Source organism: Anolis carolinensis, chromosome 5 (genome assembly GCF_035594765.1).
Source record: "Anolis carolinensis isolate JA03-04 chromosome 5, rAnoCar3.1.pri, whole genome shotgun sequence".
NCBI lineage: Eukaryota > Metazoa > Chordata > Lepidosauria > Squamata > Dactyloidae > Anolis > Anolis carolinensis.
In genome coordinates this window covers 95523138-95539799 of record NC_085845.1, presented here as the reverse complement: position 1 = coordinate 95539799, position 16662 = coordinate 95523138, and the positions used below count along the sequence as shown (strand labels likewise).

General features: G+C 41.1%; 2 protein-coding genes across 3 annotated transcripts in view; both read left to right on the top strand.

The window, feature by feature from the left end:
* Positions 1–3070: 3070 nt before the first annotated feature.
* On the top strand, positions 3071–5824 carry a4galt (alpha 1,4-galactosyltransferase (P1PK blood group)). The gene has a single exon (XM_003221441.4). It carries the CDS (start codon positions 3470–3472, stop codon positions 4532–4534), a length of 1065 nt encoding a protein of 354 aa, XP_003221489.2. The 5' UTR covers positions 3071–3469; the 3' UTR covers positions 4535–5824.
* Positions 5825–6997: 1173 nt separating this feature from the next.
* The window catches only part of LOC100553914 (poly(U)-specific endoribonuclease-A), a 28224-nt gene continuing 18559 nt past the window's right edge, over positions 6998–16662 (top strand). Inside the window, exon 1 of one of the 2 annotated variants that reach the window (XM_062981864.1) lies at positions 6998–7090. In XM_062981864.1, coding sequence (XP_062837934.1) covers positions 7065–7090 — 26 coding nt within the window. In that variant the 5' untranslated portion in view covers positions 6998–7064. Of the gene's footprint in view, positions 7091–10404; positions 10638–16662 lie in introns of those variants that run through there. The other variant, XM_003221419.4, reaches the window with a different exon arrangement.

The following is a 16662-nucleotide window of genomic DNA, read 5'->3' as shown; positions in this document are numbered from 1 at the left end:
AATCATGGGCGTTCAGTGTGGACCAGGTCCATCATCGGTGGACGTCATAGTTTCCCTGGTTGTGGGTGAACTAAAACTCCCAGAAAGGAAGTTCCCCCCAAACTCCTCCAGTAATTCAATTTCAGCATATCAGATGTGCCAAGTTTGGTCTAGATCCATCGGTGTTTGGGTTTACAGCCCTCTCTGGATGTAGGTGAACTACAACTCCCCCGAGTCAAGTTGAATTTTCCCCAAAGACCTCCAGTATTTTTTGCTGGTCATGGGGGCTTTGTGTGCCAAGCTTGGTCCAATTCCATTTTTGGTGGTTTTCAGAATACTCATTGATTGCAGGTGAACTATATATCCCAGTACCTACAACTCCAAAATGTCCAGGCCAATTCCGCTCAAAACCCACCAGTATTCAAATCTGGGCATATCGGGTATACTATGTATGTCAAGTTTAGTCTAGATCCATCATTGTTTAGGTTCATAGTCCACGCTGGATGTGGGTGAAATACAACTCCTATAAATCCCTCTAAAGACCTCCAGTATTTTTTGTTGGTCATGGGGGTTCTGTGTGCCAAGCTTGTTCCAGGTCCATTGTTGGTGGAGTTCAGAGTGTTCTTAGATTGCAGGTGAACTATACATCCCAGTACATACAACACCTATAAATCATGGTGAACTCTCCCCAACCTCTCTAGTATGTTCAGTTGCTCATCAGTTCCTCTGTTTTCTGTCTGTCATAGAAAAGAATAGGAAAGGGTTAAGGGAGAGGCAGTGGGTGGGGTCATGCAAATTCCACACCAATAGAAAGAGTAAGAAACACTGGGATGTCTCTGGTGGAGGAAAAACAGAAAGCCTTGGAGGAAAATGTCTCGTATGAAAACCTTCTCTTGGGTGGTGAGGGCAGTATGGTGTTTGTGGAGGACCTTGGCAGGACTCTATATAACCTGCAATGTCATTGGAGGGAGGGCCATTAGTGTCTCCTGAACCGTGGGAGCTATAGCTATTTGTGGAAGTGGGAACTTGACTGTGTAAGTGGACATCCCTGCCACACACATACATATATACAGTGTTCCCTCACTTATCGCTGGGGTTAGGTTCCAGGACCACCTGCAATAAGTGAAAATCTGTGAAGTAGGAACACTATATTTATTTTAATATTTATACATTATTTAAGTAGTTATACACTATTTTAAGTCTTTATCAACCAATCGTGTGTTGATAAATCGCCTCCTCCTCCTCCTGTTGCTGCTTGGGCTCCTTTTCTCTCCCTTTGGCTTCTCCTTCCTCCCTTCCTTAGGCTGTAAATTGTAATTTTTTATGATTTATAATAGTCTTTTAGAGTTTATTGAAAAACCGCAAAACAGCGAATCCGCGAAAAGTGAACCGCGAAGTAGTGAGGGAACACTGTATTTTCACTTCTATTATGTTTATAAATAGTCATTGTTTAGTTTGAATGTTATGAATGGTCCCATTAGAAACACACAGCTCTCTGGTTGTAGGATACAAATGGGTCTTTGGATGTGGGTGGACTACAGCTCTCATCATGCTCTGTCAATCCCCCCAGAAACCCTGGCAATATTTTGTCGGTTATGATGGATATGTGTGCCAAGTTTGACTCAGATCCATCGTCGGTGGGCTTCACATGCGACCCCGGATATTGGTGGATAATCTTGCATTATTGTCGACCAATCACTCCAAACTACACCCGTATTTTAAGTTGGTCATGATGGGTATGTGTCCCAAGATAGGTCCAGATTCATCATCCATGGCATTGACCCAGCTCTCCAGATAAGGGAGCCAACCTGGAAAATACATGCAAACATAGCTAGTTGGAAGCTAGTTAGTTAGCTAGATGCATACCGTATATAATCGAGTATAAGCCGACCCGAATATAAGCCGAGGCACCTAATTTTACCACAAAAAAACTGGGAAAACATTGACTCCAGTATAAGCCGAGGGTGGTAAATTTCAGAAATAAAAATAGATACCAATAAAATTACATTAATTGAGGCCTCAGTAGGTTAAATGTTTTTGAATATTTACATAAAGCTCAAATTTAAGATAAGACTGTCCAACTCTGATCAAATCATTATTCTCATCTTCTTCAATGTAAATGTGCTTATGTATCCTTTTAATAATAATAGGTAAAGGTAAAGGTTTTCCCCTGATGTTAAGTCCAGTCATGTCTGACTCTGGGGGTTGGTGCTCATCTCCATTTCTAAGCCAAAGAGCCAGCGTTGTCCGTAGACACCTTAAGGACATGTGGCTGGCATGACTGCATGGAGCGCCATTAACTTCCCGCCGGAGCGGTACCTATTGATCTACTCACATTGGCATGTTTTTGAACTGCTAGGTTGGCAGAAGCTGGAGCTAACAGCAGCCGCTCATGCTGCTCCCGGGGTTTGAACCTGGGACCTTTCGGTCTCCAGCTCAGTGCTTTAACGAACTTCGCCACCGGGGCTCCTTTTAATAATAATAGAGTAAAATAATACATGTAATAATAATAATAATAAATACAGGAAAATAATACATGTAATAATAAATAGAGTAAAATAATAAATGCAATAATACAGTAGAGTCTCACTAATCCAAGCCTCGCTTATTCAAGCCTCTGGATTATCCAAGCCATTTTTGTAGTCAATGTTTTCAATATATCGTGATATTTTGGTGCTAAATTCATAAATACAGTAATTACAACATTACATTACTGTGTATTGAACTACTTTTTCTGTCAAATTTGTTGTATAACATGAAGTTTTGGTGCTTAATTTGTAAAATCATAACCTAGTTTGATGTTTAATAGGCTTTTCCTTAATCCCTCCTTATTATCCAAGATATTCACTTACCCAAGCTTCTGCCGGCCCGTTTAACTTGGATAAGTGAGACTCTACTGTAATAATAAGATCAGAGTGAAATAATAAATGTATTATTATTAATAATAAAAATAGAGTAAAATAAATGTAATAGTAGCAACAATAATAGAGAAAAATAATAAATGTTATAATACCAATATTAATAGAGAAAAATAATAAATGTACCATATATTCTTGAGTATAAGCTGACCCAAATATAAGCCAAACAGGACCCTCACCTGAGTATAAGCTGAAGAGGGCTTTTTCAGTCTTAAAAAGAGGGCTGAAAAACTAGGCTTATACTCGAGTATATACAGTACATACATATTTTGACTTTAGTATGCATAGATTTTGATAGTAACTGGGCTGTTGGTAGAATGGCAAGCATTTGTGGGTCAATACTCTTTCCTCAATATTCTAGATCAATGCACCATTGAACTATCCTGAACCAGGCAGGGTAGTGCATAGCAGATAGAGCAACAATCAAATTGATTTTGGTTTTCATCTTAACAATTTTCTATTAATGCTTTGCAGTGCATCCATATTTATTAGCAACATTATTAATAATTTTCTTTCCTTTCCTTTTATAGCTCATTCTGGTTTCTCTCAGAGTTTAAAACTCTGGTGAGCAGATGATGTGGAAGGACCTTTTCTGTGTGCTACGATTGACCAAGGTGGCTTCAAAACACAAGTTCTGGGCTGTGTTAATTATTGCCTTTAAGTTCATGTACTTCATCACCATCATGTTTTACTGGAGAATCAGCCAGGACAGTGGAGACAAGACACAGCACCATAATCTACCTACAGATGTTATGTGTCCACATCTTCCTACTCCTATAACAAGATGGTCCCCTCATTCATCCAAGGACATATACTTTTTGGAAACATCAGAACGAACTAATCCCAATTTCCTGTTTATGTGTTCTGTTGAATCAGCAGCCAGGGTTCACCCAGAATTAAAAATTGTTATTCTTATGAAGGGCTTGGTGAACTATAACAATACTTTGCCAAAACATTTAGGCATATCCTTTTTCAGCTGCTTCCCTAACCTTGAAATCAAACCATTGGATTTGAATGAACTTTTTTCTAATACTCCCCTGATTCGCTGGTATTCGCTGGCCCAGCAGAGGTGGGAACCGTATTTCTTGCCCATTCTTTCAGATGCTTGCCGAATTGCCATCATGTGGAAATATGGTGGCATCTATTTAGATACAGATTTCATAGTCCTTAAGAACCTAAAGAACCTCATCAACACACTTGGTATACAGTCCAAATATGTACTGAATGGGGCCTTTCTGTCATTTGAACCCAAACACAAGTTTATACAACTTTGCATGGAAGAGTTTGTGAATAATTACAATCGCTGGATCTGGGGACACCAGGGTCCTCAGCTCTTCACCCGCATGTTTAAGAAGTGGTGTGCTATCCGTAGCCTGCAAAGCAGTACAAGCTGCAAAGGGGTCACTACTTTCCCACAAGAAGCCTTCTATCCCATCCACTGGCAGGACTGGAGAAAGTATTATGAAGTCACGAATGCTTCGGAGCTTCCTAAGCTGTTTAAGAACACCTATGCGGTGCATGTGTGGAATATGAAAAGCCAAGGGAAACAATTTGAGATCACTTCTGAAACCTTACTAGCACAATTGCATTCCAAATATTGTCCTTCTACATATAGCTTGATGAAAACTTATCTGTAATGTAAGCAGAGCCGGTCCAACAATGAGGCGAATTAAGCGGTTGCTTCAGGCGCCAAACATACGGGGGCGCAGTTGAGACTGCTTTTTCTGTTGATTTGTTGTAAAACATGATGTTTTGGTGCTTAATTTGTAAAATATTAATGTAATTTGATGTTTAATAGGCTTTTCCTCAATCCTTATTATCCAACATTTTCGCTTATCCAACGCTTTTATTTTTCAGTGATTTTTTTTTGGGGGGGGCACCAAAATTCTGTTCGCCTACACTTGAAAAATACCTAGGGCCGGCTCTGAATGTAAGCGTGTCTAGCAGAGAGTTGTTTATTGTTACAGAAGTCCAAAGTCAGCCACCGCAGCTGAATGACCCATTCCTCATTCCCAGCAGAGGCAACAAATCAGTTGGGTGACCAACTGGCCAGAGTTTTCAAGATCAGTGTCACAAGGTTTGGATATTTTGAAATGCAGAAAACTTTTGTGAAAGCAAACCAAGATTCACAGTGTTTTTTGCAAACTTTGGGACTCTTTTCCTGGATATAAAATAAGCAAACAAAACTATTCTGAAAAGAGAATGGTTACTTTGAAGACATGATGTTTAAATGAAACTTACTGATTTTTTGAATTGTGATCAACAATTCAGTAGAAATCACATGTGCTTTACAAACATGCTAAATTATCACTTCCACTTCGATTAATGTGCCTTATCACTAGTGATGTCTTTAATGTGTTTGCTTGCTTGGTTTGTTTTATGAACATATTTACAATGCTGCTCTTTCTAAATGAATTTATTGAAATGTTCCTCAAAAGTTCTTCTCAAGCTCAGAACATAAATGAATTCCCACCGCCTTCCATCATCCTTGGTGCCTTAAATATTCCTGCCATAAGCAAATTTAGTGGCATCCCAAATCTTGTACCCTGGGACAACTTATTCCCAGGCTTTCTGATGTCCATACTAAAATGCTATTGAAATTACATTTCTCACGAATCCTGGGATTGAGTTGTTGCTATTTTAATGGTCAAGGTGCTTAGGAGAAGGGAAGGGAATAAAAGAATCTCAAAATACTCTCCCAACAAGAAAGTCTGAGGATCCACAGCACTTTGGCTGGATCTACACTGCCCTATATCCCAGGATGTGATCCCAGATTATCTGCTTTGAACTGGATCATATGAGTCTGCACTGCCAGATAATCTGAAATAAGCAGATCTTTTGGGATTGGCTCCTGGGATATAGGGAAGTGTAGACCCTTCTACAGTGCCCCTATATATTCCAGGATCAGATCCCTGTTGAACTTCTTATCCCAGATTATCTAGCAGTGGAGACTCACATAATTCAGTTTAAAGCAGATAATCTGGGAGATTATCTGGGGTTTAAAGCAGATAATCATTAAGTCATCTAGACCAGGTGCTTTACCAGTTTTACATCGCTTGATGGCTTCTCTGAGATCTTTCAGGTTTAAAGGGGAAGACAACTGGTGGGTTTCAAGTTCTGGCACTCTGTTGATTTTCAGTTTTACTCTACTGCGGTTGGTTTTCCCATTCGGAATTAGCTGCTGAGTTATCTGGTCTGGCGTTACATTTGCATGTCCATGGTTGACCAGAGGGTCACTATCCAGGCATCTCAGCAATTGCCAGGCTCTTCAGCTGCTCTTGGACATATCAAGGTTTTCATGCAGCTCTATCCAGTGGACTTTCTTAGCATTAGCTAAGGCTGTAGATAATTTTGGCCTGCTGCTATAGTCTCATCGCAGTATGGATTCTCTTGAAATAGTCTGAGATATTCCTGTAGCTGCCATTATGGGTTCAAATCTCCAGAATTATTGACATGTAAAAGCCCTAGAAGATTTAACCAAGAATACCTTGAGATCTATGGTTTATCTATACATTGTAGTATAGGAAATTAGGGAGTTTCTCATGAATTGGGGGGGTGATCTTTTGCAAAAATTTTTTTGAAACATTTGAAATTAACGTGTTATTAGTGTGTCACTCGATTTAAGAGAATTAGTTCCATTGTGTGGAAAAATGGAACTAAAAGTCTTGTAACAACATTATTGTCTTTGAATGGAGATTCCTGTTCCATGATTCTGACATACAGATTGGTGTAGGACGCAGAAGTGACTGTGCTCTTCTCTCAATTGCAGACAGTTTTGAAACAAGACTTTACAAAAGTGCATCTGTGCAGTTGCGCCACCATGCGTTCCCTTCTTGTAATACTATCTGCAAAATTTCAGCTTACAAAGCTACCTTCATTTTTATTCTTTTGTAGAAAGGCAGAGTATAAATGCAAGAAACAACATCAAGATGAAAGCTTTAACACACAGCCTTATGTGTCACATATTTTTCCCACTTAAAATTAGCACAGTACAAAACGGCATTGCTGGCATGTCCACATGTTTATTCTATTGGAGTATTTCGAGTCACACGACTGCAGAGGCTGTACTCCCCCCCCCCCCCCGATGCATGTGGATTTGTGTATATCTGCAGATCAAAATAACCTTTCTTATTTTCATATCAATCTTACTACCTGAACTCCCACTGGATGGCTCCCTTCTTGCACCCCATTGGGTAAGTGAGTGGGGGAGCTCTATCCCTGAAAATTATCTATGAGCAGGGAATATGTTTAGGAGAATGGGGTTTGGGGAGTAGATAGGATAAGTAATAAAATAGATTCTTACTATGGGAGAGCTAAGGAGAGTTTCAAAGATTGTATTTGTCAACAAGCTGGGGAAAATCCATCAATTCAGTTCTTAAAGAAGATTGTAGGTCAGTTCAGTTTTTTCCAAACCATGAGGAAAATTTTAATTCTCCCCCTCCGCATGAGCTGGAGAATGGACAGTATGTAGATATTGGGCTGGGCTGTGGCGCAGGCTGTTGAGCAACCAGCTGCAACAAATCACTCTGACCAAGAGGTCATGAGTTCGAGGCCAACTCGGAGCCCCTCGTTTGTCTTGTCTTTGTTCTATGTTAAGGCATTGAATGTTTGCCTTATATGTGTAATGTGATCTGCCCTGAGTCCCCTTCGGGTTTTTTTTTTTTTCGTGTCAGGAGCAACCGGAGTTGCTTCTTCGGAGTGAGAAGGGCAGAATATAAATATTGTAAATAAATAATAAATAAATAGATATTAGGGATGAACAAAAGAGCGGGAAGAAAGGAGAGCAGAAGGAGAGATCTGGTGAAGGTGTGTTAGTGGGATGGCTGTGACAGTGGGAGAAGGGCAAGGGCATTCTCCCCTTTATTTGTCTCCCCAGAAGCATAAATGGTCAGACTTGGTTTGCACCAATATTCTTCCTCTAATGTGGGAGGTACTGGTCTACCCAGTTCAAATGGATAGATCACACTAACCACTCACCACTGAACTTGATGAGTGGTTACTTTAGTTAAGCCGAGTGGGTTTAGCCAGAGAGCAAGCAGTGACCCCTAAGAAAAAGAATGACACCAATGGTCTCATTGCCCCATTATCTTCCCCTTTTCAACATCAGTGAGTAAGCAAGCGAATATTAGTCCCAGTCACCCTGTTAGTCTGATTTCCTCCTACTAACCAAAGATTGGATCACTGATTAGCCTTATTTCATTTTGTGTTCATTAAGTGGAAACTACTACTTCACATTGAATTCAGTTTGCAGCAACTGAAGTAAGTGGAGGATGAAGTGGGAAGAAGAGAGAGAAATTGGTATCACATCCATGCTGACACTTAAATTGGATTAACAACCTCATCAGACAAGGGCAAAATTGTATTGCAGTCAGATTGCATCATCCAGAGTGTGTAAAGAGTTAATCACCTTGGTGTGTGTGGCTGGAACTAGGGAGGATTCAGACACAAGAGTATGTGCATATCTATTGCATCAGTTCCGTCTGTCTTGAGTTCGAGTCGAGTTTGAGATCTATTGGAGAACAGATCAGTCCTGTGTTTGTTTGTCGTCTGCAAGAGTCTGTTTGTGCTGTTTACTGCTCCATTCAGTAAAGCTTTGTATATTGCTTTTACTGATGCCTCGAAGTGTCACTTCATTCTGCACTCCATTGCTTTTCATACTACTACCACTGTGCTGCAATACTCTGACATTGGGTTATGGGCCCAGGCCCAGGCCTGTACTGATCCACTATGCCCCTAGACAGGCACCACTGGAATCACCATGATACATGGTGATTCTGGTGGCACATGTGAAGAAACCCTTGGGCTGGATCAGCTTCATGGATGCACAATGCCACAAGGAGCTGATCTGGGGTAATGCAACACAAGACCACGTTAACCCTGCCTTGACCCACGTTAACCAAAGTTGAGAGATAGTCTGAATTCTGGGCTATCTCCTGACTTTCAACCCATCTGAACAGTTGAGCCAGTTCCATTTTGGAACTGGCCACAACTGATCTTACTGCCATCCCTTCCTGCCCTATGTAAAATGGCGGTCTCCAGCTGTGACACGGATCCTACCTGTTGGCCATTGTCTACATTGATAGGGTGATGGGGCGATCAGGGATAATTCTTCTTTTTCCCTATCCCAGTGGCTATGTGACCCATAGCAAGGCCAATCATATGTATGCCACACCATATTGGCCCTGGTTTATTGGTCAGTATAGATCCACCCTGGGACATTTCAATAGCAGCTAAGAAAGTGGGGTGACAGAAAATTAATCAAGACTCTACTAAATCAGAACAACTGAAGGCTATGTAGTTTCTGATATTTCTATATTCCTAAGGTGAAGGGAGAATGTCAGACAGCAAATATGGGAGAGCAGTAGTAGCTGACCACAACTGTTTCTTGTAAGTACAGTCTTTGTTTTTGAATTGGAGTGAAGAACTATTCCACTGTGCCTAAAGGAGCTATCCTTCTTAGTTGTGAAAAAGTGTGCCATGCTATTGTAAGTGTTCAAGGATCAGTGCAAACAACAGAGGGTGGAGGAAAGAGAGATTTTCTTGCCCTTCGCAGAGGACAGCTAGGTCTCTGATTTCAGCCATTACTTTCCAGAGTATTCTCTTACTTATTCAGCCCTAGAAAGGAAATTTGCATCAAACACATAGGCTGAGATAGAGCGCTCTTTGTGCTAGCTATTATGCAGGTTTCTGTCATTCAACAAATTTCACTGACAAGGAAAGAAGATGGAACAAGTACAGCCGGACTGGATTTCATGTGGAGGATGATATGAAGCATACATAAAATTGAGTGAAGGAGACATGTTAAAAAAACCTCATCTGAGGTCACTCAGAGATGCCTTGAGTTATATTTGTATGGTAATGCATCGATTTTTGCACAGTGGAAATGGTGGACTAGTGCCCTCAGGTGGCATTTATGTGAATAAAAGAAAGATGCCTTGTTTCTGTGACTTTGCAAGTTAGATATTCTGTTGGGATGTTTTTGGGAGCTTTGTCTATTTTCCTGAAGCTTCAAAATACATGACTTTGTTACCCTATTAATAGTTTTTAAATACAGTAGAGTCTCGCTTATCCAAGGTTGAGAACCACTGGTTTAGAATGAATCCACTTCAATTGCCTTTGCTCAATGCTATGGAGTCATGAGAGTTGTAGTTTGACAAGGTCTTGAGCCTTCTCTGCTAAAGGATGTGGATGCCTCACCAAACTACAAATTCCAGGATTGCATAGCATTGAACTATGATAATTAAATTACAGATGACATCCCACAAATAGGAGCTCCAAATGCTCCTCAAGCAGCTTCCTCAAACCTATAAATTGAAAAACAATTCAATCATTGTGTCATGTTCCTATTCCCCTCCAAAAAAATCTTACAATTACCCTTGAGTTATTTTTTTAAAAAAAGGAAAACTCTGAATGTAACTACCCCCCTCCTGCTGATCAGCTGTGGACGGTTATTGCTGTTTGCCTTTCATCAGTGGGTGCATGTGACAAAACACATGTTTTAAAGCAAGACACAATGATAGGACTGTCAGCCCCACACTGCTTCCTCCCTTTACTTCCTTCCATCCCTACTTTACCTATCACATTGAGACAGCTTTTAGTGACTGGTTTGTAGGTGGAGCAACAGGCCAACCTTGTTCAAGCAGGAATTTCAAAAAGTTCAGTTGGACCTTCTGTTTGCTGGGAGTAAGAGACGAAGGTGAAAGAGAGAAAAAAAAAACATTTAGTCAACATGAGTGAAAGGTAAGAGAAAACTGCAAGGTTTGCCTTATTTGCCTTTCTTGTGCATAGGGAACAAGTTAAACTTCATTGAATGTTTGTCTTAACCTAGGAGAGCTCTCTCTTAAGTATAATTTTATTCCAGTGTTATTTGCTTGCTTGTTCCAGCTGTAAAAATGAGAACGTGACGCTGTTTCAAAGGTAGTTCTGCTTGTAATAAGCCGCTGTAAATTATCTTATCAGATACAAATGGAGAAAAATGAAATTGTGAGAGGAAGCATTCTCGACCTTTGTATTATATGGACTTAATGGAAGGTTTATTTGATTGCTGGGTATTGAATGCAGATTCCGGGCAGGATCACTTCTATTTATACATTGGCAATATTAATTGTAGCAGTTATTAAGGAAGTCAATGGAACTGCCCTGAGAGATTAAGGCACTGTTATTTACTTTAAACAATAAATCCACTGATCATTAAAGTAGTGCATGATGATATTTATGGGTTGGGTATATGTAGATTTTGGGGCTCCTGGTGGCACAGTGCGTTAAAGTGCCGAGCTGCTGAACTTGCGGACCAAAAGGTCCCAGGTTCAAATCCCAGGAGCGGAATGAGTGCCCACTGTTAGCCCCAGCTCCTGCCAACCTAGCAGTTCGAAAACATGCAAATGTGAGTAGATCAATATGTACCGCTCTGGCGAGAAGGTAACGGCGCTCCATGCAGTCATGCTGGCCACATGACCTTGGAGGTGTCTATGGACAACGTCAGCTCTTCGGCTTAGAAATGGAGATGAGCACCAACCCACAGAGTCGGTCACGACTGGACTTAACGTCAGGGGAAAACCTTTACTTTTACCTTATGTAGATTTGGTATATGTGTCAGAAGCTAGAGGAACGTGACTGACGCTAGAAAATGTTGTATGTTTATAGGAGTGTGACTGACATGTTACAATCAGGATGCAATCATCCATCATCACTCCACCCAAAAGAACTACAGTGGGGATTTGCAATATAAACTTAGAGGCTGGCAAAGTTTACCTCTTATATTAAGGCCAATTTCATCTGCCAGTTTCCAATGTTCCTAGTCTAGCAGGAGGTTTCCAAAGCAAAACTGTTCTTGTGAATTTGTTAGCAGGAGGAAGGAGGCTTTTTTCATATTTACACAACAAAATATAGACACTTTAGAGTGTAGTTTCCTTTTATGAATGTGCCGGCTCTGCTGGAAAAATATTGCAACACACAAAGAATTGAGTAACTTAAGGAGGAGAGTGTTGTTCTGCAGGACTTGTTTTGGAATTTCGTCTGTCACTTGTGGCATGATTTGTTCCAGTAACCCTCATGGAAAATTCCATTTCCCATTGGGATAAATATTAACCTAGGCTGGATCTACACTTCTGTATATCCCAGGATCTGATCCTATATTATCTGCATATTCCAGATTATTTCGCAGTGTAGACTCAAATAATCCAGATCCTGGGATATAGGGCAGTGTAGATCCAGCACTAGTGTGTTATTCAGCAACTATTCTGCAGCCTCAAGAACCTGCCATTCTAGGTATTTAATCAAGCCTTTGGCAATAGTTTAAGGCAGTGGTTCTCAACCTGGGGTCCCCAGATGTTTTTGGCCTAAAACGCCCAGAAATCCCAGCCAGTTTACCAGCTGCTAGGTAGGAAGTTCAAGGCCAAAACATCTGGGGACTCCAGGTTGACAACAATAATCAATAATCAATGAAATTTTGAGATCTCAAAATGTGGAGGTAATATGTCACAAGTTACTTTGTGGTACGGAGGAGTCAAAATACCATTCTGAAAAATAATGTAATAACTGTTAGTGGTATTAGGTGTTTTTGTGTTGCACATTATTCAGGGGTCATGTGGGGAGTAAGCAGTTTTTATTTGTATGTGTCAGTGGTTAAAAATGCATTAGCTACACACAAGTGGGTAATTGTTTTTTTTAAAGATAAGGCTATCCTATTTAGCAATAATGGCCCCAGGCTCTCTGTGTCTTGAAATACAATCAACATGGAGTCACTCTTACGGAAAAATGGAAGATAAAAAGCCTCACTACATTTTTATTTGCTGGAATTTATTTATTTTTGTTGTTGCAATTGTTATCTACTTTGATTCACCTGGTTACTGTATCATTGGGGAAGCATCCCGTCATGATGGCCAAACTAAAGCTGTTGGTTTTAAAGGATTGTTAGGTTTGTGGAGAATCAGTCTATTGACTGAAAAGATCAACAAAAGGAAAGTCACTAGGATAATTGGAGGCTGTTCGCCTCTGATTAGTAAATGTTAAGGAGAAAAATATGGGGACCATAACTTTCGGCCTCATCAGATGAGAGAAGAATTGGCGGCATGCTCCACTTTGCCACCTCTTTAAGTACGGAGGCTGCCGGCTCCCATTCCATGATGCACAATTACTTCTGGTGGGACTCTGTGCTTAAAGGAGTGGCGAAGAGGAGCATGCTGCCACAGCCCTTGGTGGCATAGTGGATTAAAGCCTTGTGACTTTAAGGTTGGGTTGCTGACCTGAAGGCTGCCAGGTTCGAATCCCACCCGGGGAGAGTGCGGATCAGCTCCAGCTCCATGTGGGGACATGAGAGAAGCCTCCCACAAGGATGGTAAAAACATCAACCATCCGGGCATCCCCTGGGCAACGTCCTTGCAGACGGCCAATTCTCTCACTCCAGAAGTGACTCAAGTTGCTCCTGACATGCACAAAAAAAGCAGCAACATGGGAAACTTCCTGTGTTTCGCCATGAACAATGGGGGGAAGTCGGACAGTCAACGCTTCCTGCCATGTGAAGATCAACTGGTTGTGTCAGGCAATGTGGGGTGTGGGGGGATGTGTCCCCCACTCCCCTGATGTGCACTGCTGGAATCGCATGGTGATATCGGCAGCCTTTATGATGAGGTTGTTTGACTCTTAGGCCCATGTCCTGAATCTCTTGACCAAAAAAAGAGTTCTCAGTCCACTTAGCTTTACCCCTGATAGAGCCAATTGTGCCTGGATTACTGCATTTCTGAGAATCTAATGTGCACCTCTATTTTCAAAACATTGAAACCAAAAAAGGCATTTGGTGAATGTAATGTGCAGCAAATGCAGATGCAGACTGCAGCCAGAAAATCAGAATACGTTTACTTCTTGGGAGGAGAGCAATGGCCAACCTTGACAAAATAGTGAAGAGCAGAGACATCACACTGGCAACGAAGGTCCGCATAGTCAAAGCAATGGTATTCCCCATAGTAACCTATAGATGCGAGAGCTGGACCATAAGGAAGGCTCAGCGAAGGAAGATAGATGCTTTTTAACTCTAGTGTTGGAGGAAAATCCTGAGAGTGCCTTGGACCGCAAGAAGATCCAACCAGTCCATCCTCCAGGAAATAATGCCCGACTGCTCACTAGAGGGAAGGATATTAGAGGCAAAGCTGAAGTATTTTGGCCACATCATGAGGAGACAGGAAAGCTTGGAAAAGATCACGATGCTGGGGAAAATGGAAGGAAAAAGGAAGAGAGGCTGACCAAGGGCAAGATGGATGGATGGTATCCTTGAAGTGACTGGCTTGACCTTGAAGGAACTGGGGGCGGTGACGGCCGACAGGGAGCTCTGGCGTGGACTGGTCCATGAGGTCACGAAGAGTCGGAAACGACTGAACGAATAAACAACATGTACAATTGACCCAAGCGTACATGACTGGTCAAGGGAAAGTAGCTTATATAATAGTTGATGATTTCAAGGGAGAGAGAGCACTTACCTTGAATATAAGATGTTTGTCTAATCTTCGATGATAAAATAATATTACAAACTGGGGGTGGTGACGGCCGACAGGGAGCTCTGGTGTGGACTGGTCCACGAGGTCACGAAGAGTCGGAGACGACTAAACAACTGTGCAGCAGCAATGTGCAGCAAGAAAATGTGCACTCATTAGAACAATGATGGGTAGCTGAGTCCTTCCTCAACTTATAAAGAGCCCCCCCCCCACCCACTCGGAATGCAGCATGGATGAGGACTTCTGAGCAGCACCTCTATTTAATGGGGTTAAAGCCCCTGCTGTGCTCAAGTTGGCTGAGGGCTGAGAAAGTGGGCTCTGGGGAAGATCCTGAGCTATATCCTACAGCTCAGGCCCCCTACCTCATCTGCTGCGGTTATGATGTAGCTCTGGCCTCCTCAGCCCACCCAAGCGCCAGGTCATGGCTGTGAGCCCTTTAAAGAAGGCACCACTAAGAGGTCCTGAAATGCACCATATCCTGAGCGAGAGAAGAAATCTAAGGAGGCCCTGTATTGGTTAAGGAAGGGTCACTACAGCATTCTTATTAGTCATTGCCATTTGAACTCTACTCCCTTGATTGGCTACAAAGGGACCTAGGCTCACGAGAAAACATTGTGCAGAATGACCCGTTTATGTGCTCGAAATTAATGTGGCGGTGAACCTAATGTGCACTCTATTTTTGTGATGTAATTTAATCAAAAAAGGTGTGCATTACATTCAAGTAAACATGGTATCGTATTTTTCTATTTGCACTCATACCGCTATTCCATTTGATTCAATGAATTTGAAAGCTGCATCCATTAAACTGCCTAATAGTGTTTATCTGTAGTAGAACTTTTAACTTGGTTCCATTTAACCAAATAAGTCTTGAGTTTCTTTCTCTGCCACAATGACCTTCAAGCTTTGTCCCAGGGTTAAAGAACTTGAGCAAAATGGTAAACCCTGCTATTTTGAAGAACAATGTAAGTTCCTAACCAGACCACTCTTTCAATTTCTGTTTGGTATTTAGGTTTAGAAGTGTAGTAGTAATCACCAAGAGACGAATGTACAAGGAGGTTTTGGTGTCATGTGTATATTTTCCCATTATGTTGCAATTTTCTCTTTAAGAGATGTTTGCACTTTTATGTTTGGTCCACACCTTGGCAACCGAGTCTGTTTGTTCTTAATTGGCGTTGACTAGATATTTGTCAGGACACACCCCAAATGATAAAAGAGTATAGGTGATTATTCTGTTGTCTTCACAGTGTAGGTTGTTTAGGTAATTTATGGAGTTCATCTGTTCATCTGATGTGATTTAGGGGAGTGTAAAAGAACATGTAGTACAGTATGGTTCCTTTTTTGTGTTGTTCCCGAACGGCAGAAGACAATGTTCTTTTTCATTACTGACATTAGTCCCCTCTCCCTTCTCCTTCAGTTTCACTCCTAGTCCTAAACTATGTCCATAAACTAACATAACTTAATTTCAAATAACTACTCAACAATATAACACTGTCCAACGCACATTTTGGTGCCTCGAGTGTTAGACCTGTTTCTGGGTATATTTGACATGTTGATTCCAAAAATGGCTCCAGTTTCCCCCTATCAGCTCTATTTTTTGAAATACAGAATATCTGCCGTATATATACCACTTTTCACTCTGTTCACTCTTAAAAATCAAGGTATTTAAATGCAATGTTTAAATTAATATTTTAAGCACAGGGGAAACATTAAAATTATAAGAAATGTCTAAGTATTTCATACCACAGATTTATCATACAAACTTTTCAGTCATTTCAGTCACTATATATAAGAAATTAGAACAGATGCAGTCTATCCAGTGCAATTTTCTGAAATAGTGCCCCAAATAACCCCAGCAACAGGCCAATGGCACCATTCCATTATCAGGGCAGAGACTAAAAGGAGATGCTAGACAGAGAAGGATAGTCCATTTTACAGGACGATGGGTGGGGTTGAAGGAGTAAAACTATTTTCCTGTTTTTCTGTTATTTCCCCACCCATGTCACCATCGTGGAAACAAAACTCATGTATGACATGGGAAGGGGGCAAGGAGGGAATAACCTGTGAAATGGCAAAAAGCCCGCTAAAGCCTTTCCCACAATTGTGGCTATTGCTTCAAATCTTACATTTAGCAATACATCTGAATCATCTGACTGTTTCATCTGAATTTGGCAACACATTTGGCAACACATCAGAATCATCTGACTGTTTCATCTGAATCAACTGACTGAAGATTTCATGGTGGACCCAATAATGTAATGTAAGATCAGTCAAGAGAAAGA

Excerpts from the sequence above, each read along its gene's own strand:
- a4galt (XM_003221441.4), top strand. The coding sequence starts at position 3,470 with ATGATGTGGAAGGACCTTTTCTGTGTGCTACGATTGACCAAGGTGGCT.